The sequence below is a fragment of the Diachasma alloeum genome, unplaced genomic scaffold (assembly GCF_001412515.2).
Source record: "Diachasma alloeum isolate Michigan unplaced genomic scaffold, Dall2.0 Dall_scaffold_00205, whole genome shotgun sequence".
NCBI classification, from domain to species: Eukaryota; Metazoa; Arthropoda; class Insecta; order Hymenoptera; family Braconidae; genus Diachasma; species Diachasma alloeum.
Genome location: NW_021680370.1, coordinates 106684 through 133607, shown reverse-complemented (window position 1 = coordinate 133607; position 26924 = coordinate 106684). Strand labels below are relative to the sequence as shown.

The following is a 26924-nucleotide window of genomic DNA, read 5'->3' as shown; positions in this document are numbered from 1 at the left end:
GCACCTACCTGCGAGATTAGGCGATACGTCCTTTCAGCGAGGTGTCCCAAAAAAAAACTATGATTATATTTTACTGAAAAGAATTATTATTATTTCAAAGATCCCTTCCTAGGTCTTGGGGCGAAATGCACCTAACCGCAAGATAGTGGACAGTAACATGGCGGTTACTGTCACACTCTGTGTAGCGCCCTCACCCTGTGAAACTACTTGACCCCGGGAATTCGTCGACCCTACTTTCCCTCGCGGCACCACCCCTAAGTATGTCTTCGCGAGGGAGGTCTCAGCCATTTGCTCTTCCTCGTTGTTCAAGCCTATTGTAGGTCCCCCTGTCCAACTAAGATGTTATGTGAGGGTAGCAGGTTCCAACAGGTTTTGCATCTATTCTGCAGTTTTGCGCTTGCGCTCCTCATTTCTGAGTTCCTTCATGACTTAGGCCGCGAAGTCGCTCATTGTGTCCAAGGTTGCCTGCGATAACAGCAAAACTTCCATCACGTTCCCAGGCAAGACCCGCCTTCCGAGTGCAGTCTCCCAGGTATTCCGGATCTAGCTAAAGCATGGGCATGTGAAAAACACGTGCTCCGCATCTACATTCACTCCTATGCAGGTCGGGCACTCCGGGGAATCTTCATGTTTGAATTTAGTGAAGGGTTATTTAGGATTGAAATAACGATTAAACACAGTTTTATTATCGTAAAAGTAATTAAGCTTTATTCAGCAATGTAATGCGACAACGGTCGCGGCACAAGTGGTGCATAGTACGAGTATATCTTTGAGAGGCNCTGATTTAATTTGATAATCTGATTTTCTCTGTCCCGCCTAATAGTCATGCTCAAGAATTCCTTGGGTTCTCCCAGGACTGTCAAANAGAGGGAGACTGGCGTAGGGCGCTATATTCCAACACTCCCTCCCGCCATAGGCAGTATCCTCTTTTCCTCTCCAGTCTTCTTCTCTCCTAGTACTTTTTCTCTCCTAGTATTCTATTCACGTTAATCACAAAATTTCTTATTCTTATTTTTGGTAACTTTATCTCGCCTCAGTATTCTTGTCAGGTAATTTCAGTTGGTTTAACTCNGAATAACCCTGAATGTCATTGGTCTCGCCTGAATATCTCAGACCCAAGCCCGTAGTACCTCTCAGATACCGAAAAATTCTTTTTACCATTTCCCAATCACTTTCTTTAGGATTTACTTGATGTCTGCTTATTACATTGACTGCATATGCAATGTCTGGTCTCGTAGCACCAGCCAAATACAAAAGACTACCTACAGCCTCTCTATAAGGAATGTTTGCTTTTGTTTCTGTCCTTTCCAAAGTCCCATTATCATATTCTGTTTCTCTTAATTTTCTCTCATTATTAGCTACTTGAGAAGTATTCACTGGTGTACGTTGTGGATATGCTTTATCAAAGCCAAACCTACTTATTATCTTTTGAATGATTTAATTTGATAATCTGATTTTCTCTGTGCCGCCTAATAGTCATGCTCAAGAATTCCTTGGGTTCTCCCAGGACTGTCAAATCAAATTCGCTACATAAGTTACTCTTTACTTCATCCAATTTATCGTTATCATTACTCGCCAATCTACATATCATCTACATAAAGTACCAGAAGCAAGAACTGGTCTTCATCTCGCCAAGTGAATAAGCAAGGTTCTAAATCCGAGTTCTGCAAACCCATACTCAAAGCTACTTCGGTGAATTTTACATTCCACCGTTTGGGACTGATACGAAGACCATAAAGTGCTTTTTCCAATTTGCACACATTTTCTTGCCTATCTCTGTCGGTATGATTAGTTCCTTCTGGAATTTCCATATAAATTTCCTCATCTATTACCCCATTGAGGAAAGCAGTTTTAACATCTAACTGACACACCTCTAGATTATATTTGTTTATAATCGATATACCTATTCTTACTAGAGGTAAACGAGCTACTGGAGCATAAGTTTCCCTCAATTCATAAATGTTCTTATCCTTGAAACCTCTGATTACTAGTCTCGCTTTGAATCTTAATTTTCCATTTGCCTCATTTTTACACTTAAAAACCCATTTTGAATCAATGACATTTAATCTTTTTCCATTCATCATACTTAGAGGTCTTTTGACAATTTTCCATACTTGATTTCTTTCTAACGAGTTTAATTCTTCATCAACCGCATTTAACCAAGAATCTTTATTTTTACTGTTTATAGCTTCTCGATAATTTGAGGGATCTTCATTTATGTTTGCTAAAAGTGCATGATACACTTCATCTTCCTTTTGTGCTAAATCTATCTCGCCTACATTACTGATAACACTAGTGAAGAAAACATTTCCTTTCATGTTCTCATCAATTTCCAACTCTGAAAAGCTATTATCATTTATTATTTTATCTTTTATGTCAACTGTTTTCACTTTCTTGATAGTGTTTTGTTCTGAAACTTCTTTCTTTGGTCTACCTCTTTTGCGTTTTATCTCTCCCTCCGGTTTTAAAGAATCCTCGGTCTCTCCTCGATTCTTTTCGAACTTAACAAACCATTCATCTTTATTCTCCATTTCTTCATAGTCTGGGAAATCTTTGATACCGTTTCCCTTGTATTTATCCCCATATACTAATTTTTCATTGAATTTAACATGTCTGCTTTCATAATACTTCCCTAGCTCTGGCTTTAAGAGTTGATACCCTGTTGGAGTATATCCAACCAAGACCATACCTACACCTCGAGGTCCAAACTTTGGACCAGTGTTTCTAGCAATTTTTACGTAACTTAAGCTACCGAATCTTTTGATTTGATTAATGTCAAAGCTGTGATTAGGCGCGAATCTTTCTAAAGGAGTTATCATATTGTTTGATTTATGTGGAGTCCTATTGTAAGCATAAACTGCAGCTGATAAGCCCAGATCCCACATGCCCTTTGGCAGTCTTGAGTCAAACATATAGCACCTAACCTTTTTCTGGATAGTTTGATTAAACCTCTCAGCGACACCGTTGTGTTCTGGAGTATCAGGGGAGGCTAACTGTAATTCCGCCCCTAGACCCTTAAGAACTTCAATTGTATACCCGCCTGTATATTCTGTTCCCTGATCTGATCTAAGATAGCATACTTTCGCGTCATAACCCAGTAGATTACGCGCGCTTCTAATGAACATCTCAAGACAATGTCCTGTTTCACTTTTCGCCTTCATTGGATAAGCCATAGCGAATCTTGAGAAGTCATCGATGAACACAGAAATAAATCTGTATCCCTTAGGATGAGAAATTGGAGTAATAGGTCCCATCACATCTGAGTGAATTATTTGCAATGGTGCTGTTGCTCGCCTGCGCACCGACGTGAATGATAATTTATTGAATTTAGACGTTAAGCAGACCTCACAATCTCTAATGAATTCATCATCAAATTTTACTGCATTTAATTCTTTGTTATCTGGGAATTTCTTTTGTAGTGCCTTGAGGTAACTCGTTGAGGCATGTCCAAATCTACAATGCCACAACATGACATCATGATTCCTCATATAGCTATTTTTATCAATTGAAAGTTTTGGGAAATCTTCTAACGAGTCATCCCATGGTAATTCATCAACATCTTGCAATTTTCTGTCCCAAATGGTGTAATCAAAATTTGATTGTTCATAGGGAATCTTTTCTTTATTAATAATTTTCTCTTTTATTAAATTTTCACTCCCTTTTTCATTATTCTTTTCATCCATTTTATTTTCTTCCTCATTACTCTTATCAATTTCGTTTGTTTTCTCACTTGTTTCGTTCTGTAAGTTTGCTGTGACACTTCTGGTGAGATATCTTTTCACCTCATTTTCACCCCCAGTGACATCAGCTACATTTGCTACTACTCGCCTGTTTATTTGCTTGAAAGAATTCTCACTGATAGAGTTTGACTTTACTATTTCTAAATCGATTATCCAGTAAGGTTTTCTGTAAATCCCCGAGATGAAAAGTTCATTCGACACTGGATCAAATATATCAATTTTCTTGTCATCTAAGTAGATTGCTAATCCCATTTCGGCAAATTTTCTTAATGATAGCAGATTTGCTTTAAGAGCTTCTGCAAAAATAACTTTGTCAATTTCTAATAATTTACCACTCGCCAGTTCAATTTCTATTTTTCCTGCTCCCTCCGTTTTCAAGTCCGCTGACTCATTTTTATTCGCACATCTAATTACTCCACAATCTAATTCGTTAAAAGTTTTAAATATAATTCTGGAATTTGTTAAATGCTCGGTCGCGCCTGAGTCTGCTAGAAAGTCTGTCAAAAACTTATTTCCATTTGTTTGTTTACTATCTGCATAAAATATTTCAGTAGTTGATTGATCATAATTTTCTTTTTCCTTACCTTGATTGGAGTTATTTTTCTCTGTAGTTTTGTCGGGATTAGATTTCTTGATTGATTTGTGAGATGACTTAAACCCATGTTTGTTCTCACTTCTCTTATAGGAGAACCTACTCTTATTAAATCTTCCTCTTTTAATTGGACCATATGTTTCACCTCTCATTGGTCTTTTCATTCCTCTACCATTACCTCTATATTGATCTTGATAATTGTTTCGATAGTTAAATTTAAAATTGGAATTGTACCTTGGAGTCTGTTTAGAGTATCCCGGACCACTTGGTGCATAGTCATTGTGAATTCTGTTTGGGCAATCCCTCGCCTTGTGATTCCCAAACTGGTTGCACTTGTAGCACAAGTATCCTTTCCCTTTATTGGAACAGTCTGGTCCCTTGTGTCCATATGCCTGACACGCAAAATACCTTGGTCCCTTGTGCTGTGCATAATTAGCAGTTTTAATATCAGAATCTAAGAGCTCACTTTTCGCAGTAGCTTCTTCTTCTAACATCGCAATTTTCAACTCGCCAAACGTCAAGCTCACTCCTATAGCTTTCTTTGTTACTTTTTCAATGATTTTAATATTCGGAAAAGCTTCTATTTCTGCATTGTAAAATGGATCTTTCTTTTCGCTTTCACTTAGAGGAATGGTGTCGGGAGCATCTTCATAAGTTGCTATTTTTTTCATTAAACATATCGTTAAACTCGCCAGCTGTCAGTTTAGCCGGATTATATCTCATATTATATCTCATAAAGGTCTTGTCTCACCGAGTGTGAAGTTACATTAAACTCAGACATTTTCAATTCTTTAAGTTTCTTCAATATTTCTTTTGGATCTTGAAATTTGACAATTTTGAGGTGATAACTTCTGTCCAAATGATTGATCAGAATTTCTCTAACTTTGTGCTTCTGTTCTGCAAGAGTTTCCTCGTCCACAGTAACCAGAATGCTATCATCAGTGATGTGTAAAAGTTTATTAGTTTTAATTTCTGACGTGAAATAATCATAGAAATGTTGATACTTTATTTTACTGTCCATTTTGTAATCTCTTTTGAAACTCATTCCCTTGTTAAGCAATTCAATTTGTAATTTATTGGTTACCTCACCAGCTAGTTGACTCAAAGGATTTAGGTTGTTTACTTGACTTGACTTAGCCTGATTAATTTCATTGATCTGTTTATTGACCATTGAACTAATTTGACTTTCTAGATTTGTATGCTTATCCGACATCACTCCTCCATTTTTGTCATTGTGCTTTTTGTCCAAGGCGCTCAACAGTTCCTGTACTTCCCTTTTGTCTTGTGCTCTCGCCTCAGCATACAGTCTCACTTGGTTTCTGTTCTCTGTTAAACCTTCATACAGTGCTTTTGTTGAAGCTATATTTGAGCTACATAGCTTTTCAATTTATTTCCAGCCGCCATTTTGATCCCTTCTATCTCTCGGTCTCGCCAATTCACTGCACTTATTAAATGTCTTTTTCAGTACTTATTTTTCTTCTTATTACTTTCCATTTTCCTTTCCTTTTGAAATCACTCCCCAGCTCGCCTCGATATTTTTCTCTTTTGGATGTTTCTTCTGATTTGCACGAACGCGTGTGATCTACCCGGACACGTGCCCGGCCGCCCGATAGCGTCCTTTTTTGGAATTTCCGATTTATCGCTTCCAATCCTTTTATTTATGATAAATTTTAATCACGCACAGTTGAAGTGTGCTCGGCCCATAACCTGAAGGGTTATTTAGGATTGAAATAACGATTAAACACAGTTTTATTATCGTAAAAGTAATTAAGCTTTATTCAGCAACGTAATGCGACAACGGTCGCGGAACAAGTGGTGCATAGTACGAGTATATCTTTGAGAGGCGCAACGGCGCCGTGGCGACGCAGTCTGTCACACTGTCAGTAAAGAGGGAGACTGGCGTAGGGCGCTATATTCCAACATTTATAAAGATAGGTCCGGAAGCACCCATGTCCCGACAGCATCTGTGAGATAATAATTGACTTCTCCATGATCGCGATTCAGCCGGACATTCACCTTCGGGATCAGGCGATGGGTACATCTCCCTTTGGTGGATTTGTTCCACTTCAGCTGCCATCATTTCAAGCTGTTTCGCCTCTCTTCTATCGCCAGTTCTTCGGGACTCGGTACTTCAGATCTCTTCCGCTGGTACAGGGATGTCCGCTCCTCAGCTAGTACCTCTATCGGTAAGATTCCTTCCATGACATACACTGCGTCCTCCGACACCATCCGGTATGCACTCACAACTCTGAGGGCACTCAGCCGATAGACTGGCGCGATTCTACGCCGTGCTTCTTGCAGCTGGAGTACTTCGGCTCAAATGGGAATACCATACGTGACCACCGACGTAATCACTGGAGACAGCAGCGCTCGTCTTCTTTGCTTGGGACCTCCGATGTTGGGCATGAGGCGTGATAAGGTGGATGTGACTCTGGACGCCTTGGTACCCACGTGTTCCGCCTGCCGCTTGAAGTTGAGTCGGGCATCGATCATCACCCCCAGGTATCGGATGAACGACTGAGAAGTAATTCCACAAGACCCGACCTGCAGCGTGATAGTATCGATTTTCTTCCTGCTAGTGGTCAACGCGACTTCCGTCTCATGCTCCGCAAGGTTCAGACCCACTGACTCCATCCAGCGGCTGATCATCTCAAACACCATGGCGAAGATAAGATTGATATACTCCAGGTATTTTCCTCTAATGACTATGGCCACATCATCTGCGAATGCCACGAGTTTAGTCTTCCGCGGCATTTTCAGCTTTCGCAGCTCATCGCACATGATGTTCCACAGTAAGGGACCCAGTACTGAGTCTTGGGGCACCCCTCCAGTGACTCTATACTGCTCAGGGCCACACTCCGTGTCATACTTGAGGACCCTTTCTGTAAAATAGCTGTCAACCATCCGCTGCAGGTATGCTAGTACGTTGAATTTCGCAAGAGCCTCCATAATACAGTTCCACCTGGCTGAGTTGAAGGCATTCTTGATGTCCAGCGTCACTACTAAGCAGTACTTCTTCGTGCCGTTAAGCCGTCTCGTCCCTGAAATCGCTTCTCTGGCGGTATCGATGACAAGGTTGATGGCTTCTAGTGTGGATCGACCTCTCCGGATACCATATTTATTATTAGAGGCCAGTAGAGGTTTAACTGGTGCTTCTATTCTTTGGTGGATGATACGCTCGAGAATTTTGCCAGCGGTATCGAGCATACAGAGGGGACGATATAATGAGGGTTCGTACAGTGGTTTCTTCTCTTTTGAAAGCAATATTAGCCTCTGCTGCTTCCACATTCCAGGGAAAATGCTTTTCCTAAGGCCCTCGTTGTAAACGTCCAAGAACTGCTCTGGCGTCGTGTGGATGGCTGATTTCAGCGCAACGTTCGGGATTCCATCTAAGCCAGGAGCCTTGGTGTTACCCACTCTCTTGCAGGCCTCCATCAACAACTCTCTGGTGATTTTGTGGCATCCTCAGTTCCTTTCGTTATTCAGCAGGCTGGGGAAGTTCCGGTTGTTGCGGAAACAACACCTCTACAATTTCCTTCAAAAGCGCAGAACACGATGGCGAAGGCATTGGTTGACCTTTAAGTCGTGTCATCACCACCTTGTAAGGTCTCCCCTGTAGGACTCGAGGTTGTTGAGGGATGTAACGATCCACTAACAAATGCGATAGTTATAAAACGATCACAGTATATTTACACGACGTAGACCATATACAAAAAGTAAAAATAGATAATGTAAGGAGCAGGTGTTCACTCCTGAGTATTCGACTGTCGGTGCTGGACTGAATATAATATTCGCAAAAGGCGAGAATTCGGATACGAATACAATAGGCGCGTAAGTATACGTTAGACAGTTGAGTGACAGAGAGCGATGATGTCACTGATGTCCAGTCGTCTCCACTGCACGCGTTGTTGTGTCCGTGTATTGATACGTGAGTGTGGATGTAGCGAGGCGCTACACCCCCACAGGTTGCTTTTCACCTCAGTTTATGGCTTTGCTGAGCTTCCGGCTTGACTTCTTACATCTCATCTACAGGTCCTCAAAGTTCGGCTTCTGACGGCCACGCTGTGATAACCTTCTGGCTGTATTACACACTTTCCGTAGGATAGCAATACTGTCATTCCACCAATACATCGGTGGATGCGGCTCGTAGTCCGCTTTCTGGTCATGGTGGAATCGCATGCTTCTGTCACTCTTTCCAAGATGCTGTATGCCTTCTGAGTAGCATTTTCATCACTAATTGAGCGATCGTCTAATGCTGCTGTATAAGAGCTAGGATCGAAGGTGCTCACTCTCCAGCCAATGCCGCTGGTTCTTTTAGGTATTCGGGGGGCACTCTGACGAGTACATGTCTCCCAGATCATCGTGCGGTGATCGCTCGCCGTGTAGATATCAGTCACTCTCCGTGAGCAGTTCCCTTTTGCAAGGCTGCTACTCACGAATGTAAGGTCCACTCGAGCTCGCCTCTCCCCTTATGAAAGTCGGTTCATCGCCGCTGTTTAGCAGAACCACATCCATCGCTGACATGGCTTCCAGTACAGCTTGCCCTATGATATTCGTCCCCTTACTCCCCCAGTCGACTGCCCAAGCGTTGAAGGCCCCGGCTATTGCCACGGGAAAATGCTGCTTCGCATCCTCAGTCAATCTATCCAGGAAATCTATAAACTCATCGGTAGCAAGGCTCGGTGGGGCGTAGCAGCTGTAGAAATAGATTCCATCAACCTTAGCCCTCACAAAGCCATTCTGTATGCTATCGCTCGTGGTAGTTTGAAATGGTCGATTCCCATAGGCCCAGATCGCAGCCTTCTTGCTAGATTCAGTAACTCAGGATCCAGCATCCAGGTGACGATATGGCTCTGAGATGATAGCAAGATCGAGCTTCGACTTCCGCGCCGTCGGCATGAGCAAGTCGTGCGCTGTCTCACAGTGGTTGAGATTGAGTTGGAGTGCCTTCATCGTCGCTTGTTGAGCACCTTCTGGAGTGTTTCCTTATACACTGGACACTAACTGCTGCTAGCAATATGGGCACAGTCCTCCGTGTTGCCTTTCTCAGTGCACAAGGCGCATCTGGGTATGTCTTTGCACTCTGAAGCCTTGTACCCTGTAGTTGAGCGTTTAACGTAGAGCTTAGACCGGTCGACTGCAGTCATACACTTCGTGGCGAGATGTCCATAGTGCCAGCACTTGAAGCACTTTATTGATCTCTCAACCTTGCTGATACGGCAAATGACCCAGCCTATCTTGATTTTCCCGTGCTCTCCCAGGATCTTCTTCGCAGCTGCTGCCGCGAGTATCACTGAGGCAGTCTGGGTTCCTCCATATGCCTTACGCAAATACTTGACTGCCTCAGGAGCTATTTTAAGCTTCTCCCTGGCTACTTTCTATGGGGCCTGGAGAACATCCTCCTTCGATGTGGTCTCATCAAGATTCTTTATCTCCAGATCCTCCTGTGGCCGCTTACTGAGTACCTCGGCTTCATCTCCAAGGAGACTGCCGATGGTTCTACGCAGCTGAGGAGCTCCATCGACCGTCTTCATGGTCATGATCAACATATCCCCGGTCGATGTCCGGCGGATTTTATCGCCGCAATCTTGAGCTTCCTCTGCAGGGACTCCTTTTTTACACGGCGGAGTATATCAGAGTATTGTTCCTTGTCCTTGGGTCGGACAATCTGGACATCTGGTCTGGGCGCTGGTTTCCAACGGGTCTTCTTCTGCTTCTTGGGCTCCTTCTTCTAGGATAGTGGCTTTTAGAGCAGCTTCTCATCTCGTTTCTTCTTCTTTCACTTAGACTCGATCAGCTTCCAGTCTGACCCATCAAACAGTCCCTTCCCCTGCGGGTCTGTCTTGCTGGTCAGTTCCTGTTGCTTCAGCTTCTTCAGTTTTTGAGCTTCTGCTGCAGGTGAGCCTTTCGAGCGGGTTCTTCACAATGATTTCCGGACATCTCTCATCTCGAGATCTCGAGTTGACTGCGTAGTACTCGAATCCTTTACCTCCGAGTCTTTGACCGTTGTTTCGGAGTACGTCCGTAAGCGCGACGTATGGGGTAGTAATAGAGCCTGCACGGGCTCAGCAATGGGGTCCTGGACCTTGCTGCGTACCACCTCTAAGCTCCTGAGTCATTTGAATGCACTGCCGATGGATGCCACTCTGGATTTGATCTCCTTGTGGGCATTAATCTTGGGCTGAACAAACTCATGTAACTCTGCAATGAGTTTTCCAAGTGGTTCCCAAGCGTGACGGCCTATTTCCTCCTGTTGAGTCTGTGAGTCTATCCCATTTATAGGATTTGAAACCAAGTGGTCCACCTTGGAAGAAAGTGATGTTTGGCTCCTCCCACAATCCATGGAGCCGGCATCAGGCACCGAGGCTTTTACTCGATCGCAACTCATGGCGGGATTATCCTTCTCAGGAATACCTGCATGGAACGTTGTATTTACTCATTACTCATCATTTTTCCTGTGGGCTGTTGAAGGGAGCCCACCCTTTGTTCTAGGCTCTTATAGGGAGCCCACCCTGCACGCCTCTTTTGGTGCGCAGGAGCTATTTTATTTCACTCCAGTCTGCTGAGTCAGCAAGCTGACCCAGTTAGGACTTCCCCTATCCGCCCCCTGGGGACGCGCCGCCGTAGAAGTTGGGTTTTTCCACCAAGGCGCCCTGAAAAGGACAAGCCTCAGCTCGGCGATGTGTGTGTGTGCGTGTGTATGTTTATGTGTGTGGGTTTGTTTGTGTTTGTGTGTGTGTGTGCGTTTATTTTTTTTCTCGAAGTTCCGTGGCGGAATGTCCCTAGCCGCACGATAGTGGACAGTAAATTTGGTGGCTACTGCCACACCCTATGTTAGGTCCGCACCCACTAAAAACCACGTGACCCCGGCAATTCTTTGCCCTTATTTTCCCTCGCGGCACCACCGTTATGTATTACTTCGCGAGGAAGATCTCAGCTATTTGCTCTTCTAAGAGAATTAGACGTCAAGCTCACTCCTTTTCCGCATCACTAGACCGGGAAACTCCCCCGGGTCTCCCAGATACGCGCCGGGCACTCTTACCGACTAAGCTACCGGGAACCACAGAAATTCACTCTCAAATTCACCTCATACACCGCCTAACCTCCTTTAGGCATTAAAGAATATATTAGTCTAATGTACGTTTTCTGCCCTACTAAGATGTATGTGGGTAGGAAGTTCCAATAGGTTCTCCGTCTATTCTGCAGTTTTACGCTTGCGTTTCTTATTTCTAAGCTCCTTGATGACTTGGGCCGCGAAGTTACTCGTTGCGTCCCAGGCTGCCTGTGATGACTGCAAAACTTGCATCCAGATCCCAGGAAAGATGTGCCTTCCGAGAGTAGACTCCTAGGTACTCCGGATCTCGCTGTAGCATGGGCATGTGAAAAACACTTGCTCTCCGTCTTCATCTACTCCTATGCAGGTCGGGCATTCCGGGGAATCTTCATGTTTGAATTTATGACATCATCTGTGTGAGATAATAATTGACCTCTCTCCATGCTGATGATTCAGCCAGACTTCCACCTGTGGGATCAGACGATGGGTCCATCACCCGTTGACAGAGTTGTCCCACTTCAGCACCCATCGGCACACGTTGCTCCGTCTCTATTCTATTTTCAGTTTTGAAGCGCTCAGTGATTCTGATCTTTTTCGCTGGTACAGAGATCTTCGTTTTTTAGCCTGCACCTCTATCGGCAACATTCTGGCGATGACACACACTGAATCTTCAGACACCGTGTGGTATCCACTTGCCACTCTGAGGGCACTCAGTTGGTGAACAGATGCGAAATTCCGCCGTGATTCCTGCAACTGCAGTGTATCCACCCATATGGCAATACCGTATGTGCGCACCGACGTGACCATCGACGACAGTAATGCTCATCTTCTCCGCTTTGGACGTCCTATGTTGGGCATCAGACTCGAGAAGGTAATTCTGATGACAGAAGCCTTGGCACCCACGTGCGTTGCTTGCTGCTTAAAGTTGAGTTGAGCATCAATCATCATCCTCAGATATCGAATGAATGGCCCAGAAGTGAGTTCGTAGTCCCCGACTTGTAGCGTTATGGTCTCCTCTTGCTTTCTACTTGTAATCAACATGGCCTTCGTTTTGGGCTTCGTCAGCTGAAGGAATACGGTGTCCATCCAGCGACGAATTGTCCTGAAGGACATGTTGGAAACAAGTGTGATCTCCTCTAGATGTTTCCCCACATTGACTACTGCCATATCATCAGCAAAGGCCACGAGATTCATATTACGTGGTAGTGACCACCTTAAGGCTTAGAAGCCTCGTACATGATGTTCCACAAGAGAGGACCCAATACTGAGCCCTGAGGCACCCCTCCAGTAACTCGGTACTCTTCGGGCCCTCACTTCGTATCATACTTGAGAACCTTTCCAGTGAAGGTAGTAGCTCTCCAGCATCCTACGCAGGTATTCCGGCAGGTTGAATACTACCAAAGCCTTCATGATACAGTCCCACCTCGCGGAGTTGAAGGCGTTCTTGATGTCCAAAGTCGCTACTAGACAGTACTTATTTGTGCCCCTAAGCCATTTCATCCCTGAAATCGCTTCCTTAACCGTATCGACTACAAGGTTGATGGCATCGAGAGTGGATCGGCCTGTCCGGAAACCGTATTCGTTTTCAGCCAACGGCGATTTGACAGCGGCTTTCGTTCGAGAATCTTGCCAGCGGTATCGAGCATACAGAGGGGACGTATGATGAAATTTCGTCCGGCGCCTTTTTACCTTTCGGGAGTAACACAAGCCTCTGCTGCTTCCACTCGGGGGGAAGGTCCCTCAGACACTCGTTATTTGCGTCCAAAAAAAAGTTGCGGCTTCGCGTGGATGGCTGATTTCAGTGCGACATAGGGCACTCCATCCGGCCCAGGAGCCTGGGTGTTACCCACTCTATGGCACGCTTCCACTAGTTCTTCTTTGGTTATTATTGGAACCATTACATTTCCTCTCCATTCGCCCATACGATGGAGCTCTGGCTGTTGCGGAAACAGTACCGTGACGATCTTCTCGAGATCCGGACACGTCGGAGATGGCATCGGCTGACTTTTAAGTCGCATCTTCACGACCTTATATGTTTCCACTTCTGCAAGGAGCTCATTCCATGATTGTTTTTTGCTGCACATTATGGCTTCGATGAGCTTTTTTCGTACTTTTTTATAGCGCATGTCCAAGTCCTCGGAAATGGGCTTGTTTCGGCCACGTTGGAACGTTCTTCTTGCTATGTTACACTCCTTACGCAGAACGACGATGGTGTTATTCCACCAGTAAACTGGTGGGTGCCGGTTATTGTCCCATTTCCTGGGCATGATAGTATCGCAGGCTTCGGTGAGTCGCCTCATAATGTCGTCCGTTCTGTCCTTAGCATTCCTGCCACTGATTGGACGGTCGTAAAAAGCAACTAGGTATGTGTTCGGATCAAAGGTGCTCATTTTTCAGGCAATTGCAGTAGTCTGCTTGGGCTTTGGTCAGATCCTCTGGCCGGCGGATACTTCCAAGAGTATTGCACGATGATTGCTAGCAGGGTAGATGTCGGTTACCTTCCATGAGCAGTTTCCCTTTGTACGGTTGCTGCTCACGAAGGTAATATCCACAATTGAGCTCGCCTCTTCCCTCATGAAATTCGGTATATTGCCACTGTTCAGCAATACCACATCCAGTGATGTCATGGCTTCCAGGACGGCTTGTCCCGTAGCATTGGTCTTCTTACTTCCCCAGTCGACTGCCCAGGCGTTGAAGACTCCGGCTATCGCCACCGGAAAGTGCTGCTTCGCATCCTCAGTCAAACTATCCAGGAAGTGCATAAACCCAACCACTGAAAGGTTCAGCAGGGCTTAGCAGCTGTAGAAATAGATTCCATTGAACTTGGCCTTCGCTAAGCCATTCTGCATACTACTCGTTATGTTCTGAAATGGTCGACTCCCACAAACCCAGTAGCCTTTTTACTGATGTCAGTAACCCATCTTTGGGTACCAAATGTAGGTATGGCTCTAAGATCATCACAAGGTCAGGCTTCAGCTCGCGCACCGTTTGCATGAGCAGATCGTGTGAGTCCTAGCAGTGATTGAGGTTGGGCTGTAGCACCTTGCTGTTTAACAGTTTATTATCGCCTTTTATTAGTGAGCTTCTGGAGTGCCTCTCTGTATGTTGGGCAATTACTGCTACTAACAATGTGGGCACAATTCTCTGAATTATCGTTCTCGGTGCAAAGAGCACATCGTGGCTCCTTCTTGCAGTCTTTAACCTTGTGATCATCTTCGGCACACTCGACACAGAGTTTCGAACAATCAACTATGCTCTTGCATTTCGTGACGAGATGTCCATAGTGCCAGCACTTGACGCACTTGACCGGTCTGTCCACTCCTTATACGCGGCAGTTCACCCACCCTGTCTTTATCTTTCCATGCTCGCCCAGAATCTTCTTCGCTGCGGTCGCTGCTACGGTCACTGAGGCGGTTTGCGTTCAATCATATGCCTTACGTAAGAACTTGGTCGCTCCTGGACTGATGTCATATTGGTCTCCAGCTGCCGCTTTCAGAGCTTCAAACACTTCCCTCCTCGTCGCGGCCTCATCGAGGTCCTTGATCTCGAGTTCCTCTTGTTCTTTACTTAGCAACTCAGCCTCGTCTCCGTGGAGATCAAAGATGGTTACATACAGCTGAGAGGTTCCGTCGGTTGCCTTCTTACTTAGGACGATGAGTATATCGCCCGTTGCGGTTCTGCGCAGTTTGTCGACGCATTCACATTGATTGCTAGGACGTCTTTCTTCACTCGGGTGAAGATTTCCGAAAACTTCTCCTTATCCTTCGGATGGATAATCAACGCACTATGTCTGGGCGTTGGTTTCCATGTCTTCCTCTTGTTATCCCTTTTTCGTTGCGCCGGCTCGGGAGGCTGCTTTTCACGTCGCTTTTCCTTCTTGTTCGTCACCGTTTTCCAGTCTGGTGGCTTGGCAGGCGGCTTTGGTGGTATCTCGTCGTGGGTCGATTCCTTCCGCTTTGACTTCTCCACTGTCTTATCCTCCGCTCTACGGGAGCCCTTCGAGCTTCGCTTCCTCCGCAATGCTTTGTGAATATTGGAATCTGTATCGGTCGATTCCGATCCCCCCTCCGTCTCCGTTTCATTGAGTGTCGATTCCGAGTTCCACGAACGTGATGGTAATGGTGTTAGCACCTGTGCCGGCAAAGCGGCGACATCTGGGTTTGATGCTCAGACTTTCTCCAAGTCCTTAAGCCTCTGGACGTCGAAGATCGGGATGTCAACGACCGATAGCATCTTTGACTTTAGCTCCTCATGTACATTCGGTCTGGGCTGCATGAACGTTTAAAGCTCTGGAACCAGCTTCTGAAGACGCGTCCATCCATGGTGCCACTCTTTCTATTGCTGGGCCGACAGCCCACCTCCATCTGTTTTATTGGTCTAAGGCCCGACATTCCTAGTAACATCTGAGGCCAAGATGATGACTAACTCCTCACCTTGGGTCAAAGACCCTCTCTCACTTGTAGCACACTGGGCCAAGTGGTCATCCTTGATTGATCTCTCGAATGTGATGATTGACTCCTCCCACAATCCATCGAGCCGGCATCAGCCACCGAGGCTTTCATTCGATCAGAACTGATATTGGGATTTACCTTCTCAGGGATACCCGCATGGGAACTTAGTGTTTTCTCATCACTATTCATTGTTACTATAGGTCGTTAAAGGAGGCCACACCCTATTCACATTGTTGTAGGCTGTTACAGGGAGCCCACCCCTCACGCCTCTTTTGATCCGCGGGAGCTATTTTATTAGGTTTACAAATTAATAAAGTGCTTTTATTCTGGAAATCAGAGTTTATTATAAAAAAACAAGAAGACATTTAACCGTCGAAATATTCTACATTATTTTCGATGATTTTATTCAACCTCGTTGACAACTGACGAATTCCTGCGCGAAAGAAACTTGGTGGTTTTGACTCAATAAATTCATCGATGCTTTTTCGGACCTCGTCGATTGTTTTGAAGTGCTCATCAGCTAGGTGATGTTGAAAAGACCGAAATAAATGGTAGTCTGATGGGGCGAGTCAGGCGAGTAAGCCGCGTGAAGGAGAACCTCCCATCCTAATTCATAGAAAATATCCTTAGTCGCTTTGGCGATATGCGGTCGAGCGTTGTTGGAGAATCACTTGTCTACTTCTATCTCTTGCTCTAATGCACCATTCAAATGAATAAGCTGTGGTTGATAAACCTTCGCAGTAACAGTTTGGCCAGGTTTAAGTAGTTCATAATATATCACACACTTCATATCCCACCAGATACTCAGCATTACTGTTCTCGCATAGATATTGGGTTTCGGAGTCGACATCGATGGTTCGCCGGGATTCACCCACAATTTTTTGATTCAGGATTGTCGTATAACACCCACTTTTTATCGCCCGTAATGATTTTCTATAAGAAATCTTTTCTTTTCAATCGACTGAACAGAGACAGCACCGTCTCCAGTCGTCGCTCCTTATTTTCGGGCCTCAGATCATGAGGAACCCATCTACCCTCCTTTTGAATTTTGCCAAGTTGATGTAGGCGATGAGAAATGCATTGTTGAGTCACTCCGAGTTGTAGTACAAGCTCTGTTTTGCTTTGAGCAGAATTTTCAGCCAAGAGTTGTTCGAGTTCTTCATCGCCGAATTTTTGCAGCTGACTCGGCCCTTCTCGATCCGAAAGAGCGAAATCTCCATCTCTAAACATCTGATACCACTTTTTACACGTTTTATGTATTACAGCGTTTTTTCCAAGAGCACAACAAATCATTTGAGTAGCCTCGGCAGCATTTTTCTTTAATTGAAATGCAAAAAGAATGCAGTGCCTCAAATGTTGCTTATCGACAGACCTCGTATTGACTACTATTTTTTAAAGTTATGTAAGAAGTATTTACTGAATACTACCCACATACAAAATATTGATATATTAAATTTTTGAACGCAATTATGTATAAACCGCAAAATATAGGGGCACCTTATTAATTTGTACACCTAATATTTGACTCCAGTACGCCGGGTCAGCAAGCTGCCCCAGTGATGACGCCCCCTATCCGTCACCAGAGGAACCGTCGCCGTAGCTTTGGGTTACTCCACCAAGATGTCCTCAAAAGGACAAACCTCGGCTCGGCAGTGCATGTCTATGAGTGTGTGTGTATGCGTGCGTGCGTGCGTGTGGCTGTGGTGTGTGGCTGTTTGTGTTCACTGTCCAATTTGTTTTTTCATTCAGAGCGCCAGAAATAAAAATATGTTATTCTCGACAACTTTTCGGAACTTCATAGTCAGAAAAAAAAGAAGGAACGACACTATAAGACCGTTTGATACTTTCTGTTACAAAAGATATTTTATTCTCGAAAAATGAGAAAATTTCCGGCGAAATCTATGGGTTCTAATTTCTTTTCTTCTGTAAAGTAACTCATAATTACGAGTAAAATGAAAAAAAGAATCGAAAGTAAAAAAATGATTTTCAATGTCTTCGCTAATAATTGAGTTAGAGAGCCCCGGTTATGCTTTCGGTTGTTGTTTTAATCTATACTTACCAATTAAGTGCACAAAATATTTAAAAATTTCGAGACAATTCATCATTTACAGTAGTGACATAGTTGTGTATTATTGTATCACAGTTCACTTGAAGGATTCAATTCCAAAAGTTCCTAACCTTACCCTACTTACTTATTTTAGATAGTATGTTTAACTGGTTTGCACTCATAATGGGTCAGTCATTTTCACGACATTGATGAAATAATTCAATATGAATAGAAGTTTTCAATTTGTATGAATGTTATGAGTAATGAGTGCATTTAATTCATTTGAAATGAATTCGATCTGATAATGTGTTCTTCACACGAATCAATTTTTCCTCTAACTGAATGGTATTTTAAATTTCAGGTACGACGATCGAACGAAGAGCATGTACTCGGAGACTTACATCAAACACAACGATCGGCGAGGATCTAGCGAATACGGCAGCAGTCTTTGAGATGGAACAAAATTTAGATTTTAAGATAATTGAAATGAAGAGATATTATTTGGAGAGGAAATGTAGAGCGAATCCCTATTTGTTCTGTTTACTTTTCTAATTGAAATAAAAAAATGCATAATGAGAATGCATTCATTATCGCCATAGTCCAGGTGTCAAAGATAATCATGGAGAAAAACAATCCCAAGTAGGATTTTTTTCTTGTAGCGCTTGTTTAGCATGTAAATAAATCGATATTAGAAATGTATACCTCAATTCATCATAAAAAACACTGTTGATATAGATGACAGATGAAATTCGAGGTTTCCCTCGAATATCTCCACAAAAATCGCTTTAAAAATAAAAAAAATTAGATAAACCATGATTTTTCACGATATTATCTACAAAGAATTTATTCCAGGTAGTAAACGCTGAGTTTTAATGATTCGATCAAGTTTAGCACAATCCTGGCTTAGTGAGCATTACTAAAAGAACTTGAGCCATAATTTAGCCATCCTTCAGCCGGTAATGATAATTTAAGCGTAGCTACTACGATTGAGCGAGAAATGCATAAAAAGTTTCCCTTTGATGCTTAATCAAAGAAGTGTTCAACACACTTGCCACAAAATGATAGTTAATCAGTAGTCGGCATTAACAATCATTCATGGCCTTCGGTCCTTGGACCAAATCTCCTTAGCTCCTTTCCAGGCAATCATGGAGGGTAAAGTTGCTTTCAAAAATTGACTTCGGTATCTAAACTGTAAGGCCCTCCCTTTGCTAGAAAGTGGCTCTACCCCAAACAGAATTATAGCACAAGTTTGTCAACCTATGCTCGGTGTGCTGAGGTGCAGGCATGCTCGCACGAGCTGCCGAGAAGAGTAAAGCGTTTCATCTACTCTCCGCAAGCAGGGGGACAGTCACAAAGGAAAGGAAAAAACTTCTCTAGTAAATAGAGTGGATTGATTTAAAAAAAAAACATGAGAATCGTTGTGTAGGTGATCATAACAACAGGGGGGATTAATTGCGGTTTATTCAAAAACAGGCAACAGGGCATGGTAAGCTGCGGGATAGTTCAGAGCTCATTGGAAAAAAGTGAAATGCATTACAATTACTGAAACTGAAAGTAGTCGAAATTATACTCACAAACTCAATAACCGAAGAATATATTCGAAATGAAGGTCATAGGTAAGATTTGAATCGATAGCATTAAGAATTGTGTGGTGGGTAATGGTATTGGTGGGATAGTTGAATCATCTACGTGATGGAATAAAAATTATTCTCATTTGTTTTCCTCATCAAGTTATCAATGATAGATATTCCGACAACTAGTACTGTGGCAACCGTCTCCGGCTAATGAGATATAATGGATTGGGTAATAGTCGAATAATCTATGCCTTGATGAATCATCCCTGATCTTTCACAACCGAGTCAGGACTAGTATCGCTAGTTAAACATGGCGCAACATTCATTATTCGAAGGATTAAAAATTCTTGAACAGCACTTGGATATTATTTCTGGACGGTGCCTTACCAGGTTTGCTGGTAAATTTTCGCTTCTGTAATATCATTTTCGTCATTCTGGCCTAAGGCAGCAGTGACGCTACGCTACGCGTTCCTAAAGCACTGCTCTACGGCCGGAATGACAAAAAAAATCATTCGACATACGGCCTAAAAAACTTTTCTAGCTCATATGATTACAACCCCATAGTCGCCAGAAGAGTTTTTTTAGCCTAATGGCCAAACATATTATTGTTTATCTATATCATATGACAAAAGCTGCAATTTTTCAAAATCTTATTATAATGCCATCGAGCGGATGGGTTCAATAAAAGCGAATATCACTCAAGGATAAATTTAAAAAATAGTTAATCGTTAATAAAGATTGATTTTCTACGATTATTAAAACTATTTTTTACGATTGAAAGTTCGTTCTCATACGAAAGGTATCAGGCGAACCTAGATACAAAGTGGTAACAAGTATGAAAGATGCGTCCAATTATTGGTCACGGGAATACGAATTTATGAGTATTTATTCACTTCGTAAATTCGCATTAGATCCGGTCCTTCATCCCCACCGTACACCTGTAAGGTGTTTGGTGACGCACTGAAGGCCAGTTGCTGGGGTGCACAGCGCTGACGCTGTGCGCCAGTTCATTCATTTTCATTTCATTTTTCATTTTTATTTCATAAAGATCCAACAGCACAGGCCAATTACAGCATCAAATATTAGGTGTACAAATAAGTTTTAGGACACTTGGCAAAAAATTTAAAATTCATTTTCGAAAAAAAGTAAACTACATTTATTCATCAAAATAATCTCTATCATTTTGAATGACCTTCAGCCATCTGTTAGGTAATTCACAGATGCCTTCCTCAAAGAAAGTTTCATCTTGCAAGGCGAGGAAATTATCGACCCGTTTTTGCACTTCTTCAAATGTTCTCACACATCAGTCAATTCGTTTTGCATCTTCCGAAATAAGTGAAAATCAGTTGGAGCTAAGTCTGATAAATACGCCGGGTGTGACACAATTCCCCATCCAAGAGCCATTAACGTATCTTTTACCGGTTTACCCCATGAGGCCTGACATTGTCATGGAGCAATTTTACTGGACGTTTTCCTTTGCCAGGATATGGTTCAATCTTATTAATTGTTGACGATAGCGATCGGCAGTAACTGTCTCGCCAGACTTCAAAAGTACATAATGCAGTACGCCTTTCATATTCTACCATATACACTAGGATGGCTCATATGTAAAAAAAATTGAATTCCATAATTTTCGTGTTGGATAAGGATAACCAATGACATGAAAAGTACATGTGATTTTTTTCAAAATTTTTGAATCATTTTTCAAGGTTGCGCCGTGTAGTTTTATTTCTTATGGACTTCTACACGCATCGTAGAGATTAAATGTGTCAATAATTTGTTAAAGACTTAATTATTACATCCCTCGGTGTTTCCCCTTCGTGACCCGTTCAGAGGGAGGTTTAAGAAGGGAATTAATTTTTGTGTCAACAGAAAACTTATTACTTATCAAAATGAAAATCCTCATTTGTAGTCAATTCAGTGATTTTTAGATGCCTCTAGCACGCTGGGTATCTGGCCGTTTTTCATCCCGATTTGGTTGAGGGATTATGGAATTATCTGACCATAATTCAGAGAAAAAAATTTTGTTCACCTCCAATTGAATTCTGAAAAAAATGCAAAAGATAATTCCTAAATTTTCCACTAAAGACAGGTGTCGGGCTCATGCGGTGCTTTTACAACGGCCGTATATAAAGAAATTGAGCCTAGGCAAAAAATTTGACCTGCCGAACTACCCTGCGGTGGGAAGGGACTGAACTCACATCATAAAGCTGCAAGCAGCCCGATTCGCGTTCACGTAGTGATCGTTGACGTACTAGTGGCTAATTTTTTTTTAAATCGGTGGATATTAACACGTAGATCAAACTTTGCTAATGATGGTTTGCATTTGAAGTCGGGCGCATACAGGGTGTCCCTGAGGTACATGCCGATCCGAAACCGGCAGGTTCACGTGGTGATTCTGAACAGAAAAGCCCTTTTCCACTTTTTGAACAGAAGCACCCCTGAGGAGTTATTAGGGTGAGAATGACAGCCAATGGCGCTACAACGTTCAGCAGCTGTACGTCCGTGTGGCTGCGCGCATCAATGGGTGTAATGCCTCTTCCACTGAGCAGGAGGCGGGATAGAGTTCCCCTTCCACTCGTGAGCGAGAAAGAGGACGAACGATACTTCTCTGTCGCTCTTATTATGTTTTTGGAGAAGATTACGAAAGAGAAAAAAATTGATTCTTTCCTCTCTCGCTTTGAGTAAACAATTAATAATTATCAATTGTTTGCGGAATCCGCAGAGCTCTGATTTGGTTATTTTGGTGGAATTTTGCTGAAAAAAAATATTTTTGCAATTATCTCATAAACAAATGGGTTTACAGCATTTTGCAAAAAAAATACTTGTTTGAAACGTAACTCAACTTCTCCAAGACCAAAGTCGATCAGCTAGGCCAATTACGAAAATCATCGGCCGTTTCCGGGTCAACGCTCAGGTCTAGTAGAGTCACCGTAAATCAACGCCAATTAGTACATCACGGCCTGTCGTGTAGCATGTTTTAAATGGAATTCAACTCTGTAGAGTTTAGACCACAGTACATTAGCGTCTATTAGCGTCTGATAATTATCTTGTCACTTTTATCTCGTTGAGTCACTGAAATTATACTGAACTTAATCAACAAGTTGATGTACTGAACACAGATATTAAATTTAGAATACTGTTTGACTGAATACGCTAGCTCATTATCGTAACGATACGTTAACACTACTGACTACTGACTCTTCCGGGTGTCGCGCTGACCTGTGTCCGTTGACCCGAAAGTTCACGGAGATTTTCGGAGATGGCCGAGTTGGTCGACCGTGACCAATATGGAGATTTAGGCTGTATTTCGAACAGACGTTTTTTATAGGAAATTAGGTTTCCTGCAAAAAACGCTGAATTGCAAAATGTTGTAAATCCATTTGTTTACAAGATAATTGAAAAAAGTGTTTTTCAACAAAAAAATCCACGAAAATCAAAGCCCGTCCCTTTCCCATTTTTGAGACAACTGTTTAATTGCTAATTATCTCGAAAATAAAGAGAGTTATGTTGGGAATGTTCCAGCAGAAACACGCACTGACAGTTAAAGACACGGACACATTCATACCACAGGACAGACGGCAGACAGAACACTCATGTACACTTAGTTTGAAGGAAACAAAGTAAGAGAGCAGACGTGCCTTGTACGTGTAAAGTCAGTCTTCTATATTTCATCCTTGCTACCATAACACTGTTATTCTACAAGTCACGGAAATTTCTCTTAAGATATTTTTTGTTGTAAATTAAATTTACCACAAAAAAGGTCTTCTGACAAAATCCAATGAAATCCTTTGTTCAAAAGATAATTCACAATCAAACGATGACCTCAAAAATGGGAAGAGTGTGGTTTTCGATTTTCGTGAAATTTTGCTGAAAAAAAATGTTTTGGCATCTATCTCGTAAACAAATGGGTTCCCAGCATTTTGCCAAAAAAACTTTTTTGTAGAAAATCAAATTTTCTACAAAAAAAGTTTTATGGTGTAATAACGTAAACCCAATAGTTTATCAAATAATTACATTATAATGTTAATTACATTTTTGTAATTATTTAATAAACTACTCAATTTAGGTTATTTCATCATAAGACGTTGTTCGAAATGCAGCTTAAATCTCCATATCGGTCACGGTCAACTAACTCGGCCATCTCCGAAAATCTCCGTGACCCCTCGGGTCAACGGATACGGGTTAGCGCGGCACCCGGAAGAGTCAGTCACATCAGTTGTGTTTCAGTATCGTCACGGTAATGATAGTAGAGTCAGTCTATTAGTATTCCAAATTTAATATCTTTGTTCAGTACATCACCTTGATTAACTTCAGTCTAAATTCAGTGACTCAACGAATTAAAGGTGAGAAGACAATTGTCAGTGCAATTAGACATTCAACAGTGAAAATAGCAAAGAGTGTAAATATAATTGACAAGTGGTTCGATCCCACAGAAATAAAGTGTGATTTTTTAAATCCGGTTAAACGTAATTTTCCCAACATCTCCCTCCACATTTTCATCCCACATCCACCCTAACCCTAGACATTCACCAAACAGTGGTCCATCGAGTCGGATAATGGGTGAAAACGTTTGTAAAGTGCTGTGGAAAATTCAAGGAACGCCTCGTGTCGAACAAACTTTTGGGGTTCGCACGGGCAAATCAACGGACAGTTCTAGAATATTCGCTTTGTTTACACCCGCAAGGGCAACAGGGTGACAAAGGACATAGTGAGTGTATCAGTGTCGGAAATCGGGAAAGCTCGGGAGTGACGAGTGTCGCCGAAGCCCACCAATGCTTGGCCACGTGCGCCACGTAACAGGTGACTCACCAAAGTTCGGCAGCCGGTAACTCACCCAACTCTCGGCAGTCGGTAACTCACCCAACTCTCGGCAGTCGGTAACTCACCCAACTCTCAACAGCCGATAACTCACCTAAACTGACAACTTAGCACGGACAATCACCATGGCAGACGACACTAAGGTTAACGAATCCAAAGAAGAAACTCAACAACCAGAGAGCGATAGTGAGGGAATTGCGCAAGTCACCCAAGAAGAGGGACTGCCAGCAAGAAATGAGGCAGTTATAACTAAGCCGATCAACACTCCTGAACAAATCAACAGTCCAAGTGGATCGTCAGGATCAAAAGAGCCCGCTCAACAAAAGTCAACGCCTGCCGCTTCAAAAATAGCACTCACCATGTAGCAGGAAGGTCAATTAAGACTATTCACATTCAAGGTAGAGACTCTGATGGAGATCTAGCATGACCTCCCGCAGGACGTGGAAAGCGAAGAGGACCTGTAACGAACATGTGGGGATGTCCGTTAGGAACACCACCGAGACCTGAACACAACTACCCCCACGACAGGAAAAGTCTATCCGTGACCAATTCATTAGGGTGAGAGAGAGGGAGATTTTTGTTTTCCCACTCCGGTGGAGTTTTGAGTATAAATTTCCCATTCCGATGGAGAATTTTTGAGTTTAGTTTTCCCATTCCAATGGAGAATTTTTGAGTTTAGTTTTCCCATTCCGATGGAGAATTTTTGAGTTTAGTTTTCCTATTCCAATGGAGAATTTTTGAGTTTCGTTTTCCCATTCTGATAGAGCATTTTCGGTTTAGCATTTTCCCACTCCGGTGTGGTAATTGTTGATTAGTTCATGATCGATAAATAATTTTTGAGAGCCCATAATTTGATCGAGAAGAAGGCTGTAGAGGAATATTTAGAGTCATCCGGTCTTTTTGTGGAAATAACCCTTTTATAACTCTCGCGGAAATCATATAGGATTAATTGAAATATTAGCGCTCCAGAATTTTAGTTGGGTATTACGGGGTAAAATGGGTCTTTTTTTTTAGTTTTGTTGGAAGTTCACTTGGGGTAAGCGCAACCCTTAATCCCGGTGAATTGCCAGGTTGCCTTGGAGTTTCGGGGGGAAACGTTTATTCTATTTTTTTTGTGAAATAACTATCCGTAATTAATTATTAATTTTGCCTCGTGAATCCCGGAGATTTGATTCGTGAGACGCATCTTAAATTTTTAGGATCGATCGAGCCTCCATCCGCTATAAAAATAATTGTTAGGAATTAATTTGCTTTTATTTGAATTTACGCATTCGAAAATCCCCGAATTTATTTGGTGGCTCCCTCAGATGTTACGACTTTGAGGAGAAACTATCTCCACCAATGAGCGCTCACCGTAGTTGGTCGGAAGTCCCGAGGGCCCGGTGTGCCGCAGCACTGACCTCCGAAATCAGTTCCGCGTCGACCGTCCTCAATAAGTAGTCCCGTGTGAACTTCTGTGTGCCCACACAAACGCAACTGCGTAATCTGGATTATTTTGTGATTATTGGGAAGTTGCAGGGGTTCAGGATGGTCCGGAAAGGAACAAGGACCGTTAAACATAAAAAAAACAGTGAGTTTTCTGGAATTTTTCCCCTAATTTCGAGTCATTTCCGGATGGCGTCGTTTTCCCCGTTATGGCGGTATCCCTCGCGCGGCCTCAGCCACGTGCAGTGGTGGATCACCCCCTTTTGTGGTACTTAGTGGTTCTGATCTGGCATTTTTTGTTTGTTTTTGGGCATTATCCCTTATCCCGGTTTTCTATCCGTGTGTCCTCCCGATTTTTGGATCGGCGATTCCACCCAAATCGGGTCGGTAAAGAGTTCTCGCGACTTCCGGTTTATCCCTATCATCTTTTGATATGATTTTTGGGTTCAGCGAGTGGGTTTGTTCAGTATTGGAATTCCTGCGTCTTTTCCCAGTCGAAATCTGACGATTTCCGACGTGGGCTATTTCCTTCTCCCTCGCTCCTATGGCGAGGAGTATCTCGAGCTCATCCTACGTAAAAATGGCGTAGAGGTTTTTCCCTAGCGGCTCCCCGCTGACGCGCCGACGAGTGGTGGATCTGGCTTCCCGTAAGTGTTTCGTCGTTTAAAATTCCCTCCGGAGGTAAATTAATCCGGAGAGGTTCCCAATGATCCCAAAATTATAATTTTAGTTTCATGGGCTTCGCGAGATCTTCCCGAGCAAATTGGCTTTGAGTTTTTGAAAATTGACTCTACCGATTTTCCGCTACGGCGAGTTTAGTTTCAGCTAATTTTTATTTCCGTCCGCCGTACACTATGCGTGCAGTGGTGATTTCATTTTCTCGCTCTCTCACTCTCACGGGGATTCACATACCTTTCCCTTCATTTCTCGACATTCTCGAGTATTTCGGGATTAATCGATAATTTTTTTTTATAGTATTGTGGGAGGGATTTGATGACCTCACCTGTGGTCGAGTTAATCGAAGTATTATTTTCGGACTATATAGTAAACTTTAAAGTATTATTTCCAAGCCAGTATTTGTCATTTAATCAGTTATTGTTATAAACCTTTTTTTTTGGTGAGATCAATGCGAAGAGAAAATCATGTAAGTTAATAATTTTTACAAATTTCAATAGTGAAATACGTAAGGACAATGTCGATTTCTTCTTTTTTTTTTTAGT

At 42.8% G+C, this 26924-nt stretch overlaps 1 protein-coding gene across 2 annotated transcripts in view; it reads left to right on the top strand.

The window, feature by feature from the left end:
- Positions 1 to 18533, top strand: part of LOC107036106 (octopamine receptor beta-2R) — a 535069-nt gene extending 516536 nt beyond the window's left edge. The window contains exon 3 of one of the 2 annotated variants that reach the window (XR_001460773.1): positions 18246 to 18315. Coding sequence is in view for 1 of the 2 variants with exons in the window: in XM_015253847.1 (XP_015109333.1) it covers positions 18246 to 18336 (91 nt within the window). In the remaining variant the exon portion in view is untranslated. Of the gene's footprint in view, positions 1 to 18245 lie in introns of both variants that reach the window. The other variant, XM_015253847.1, reaches the window with a different exon arrangement.
- The last annotated feature ends 8391 nt before the right edge of the window (positions 18534 to 26924 follow it).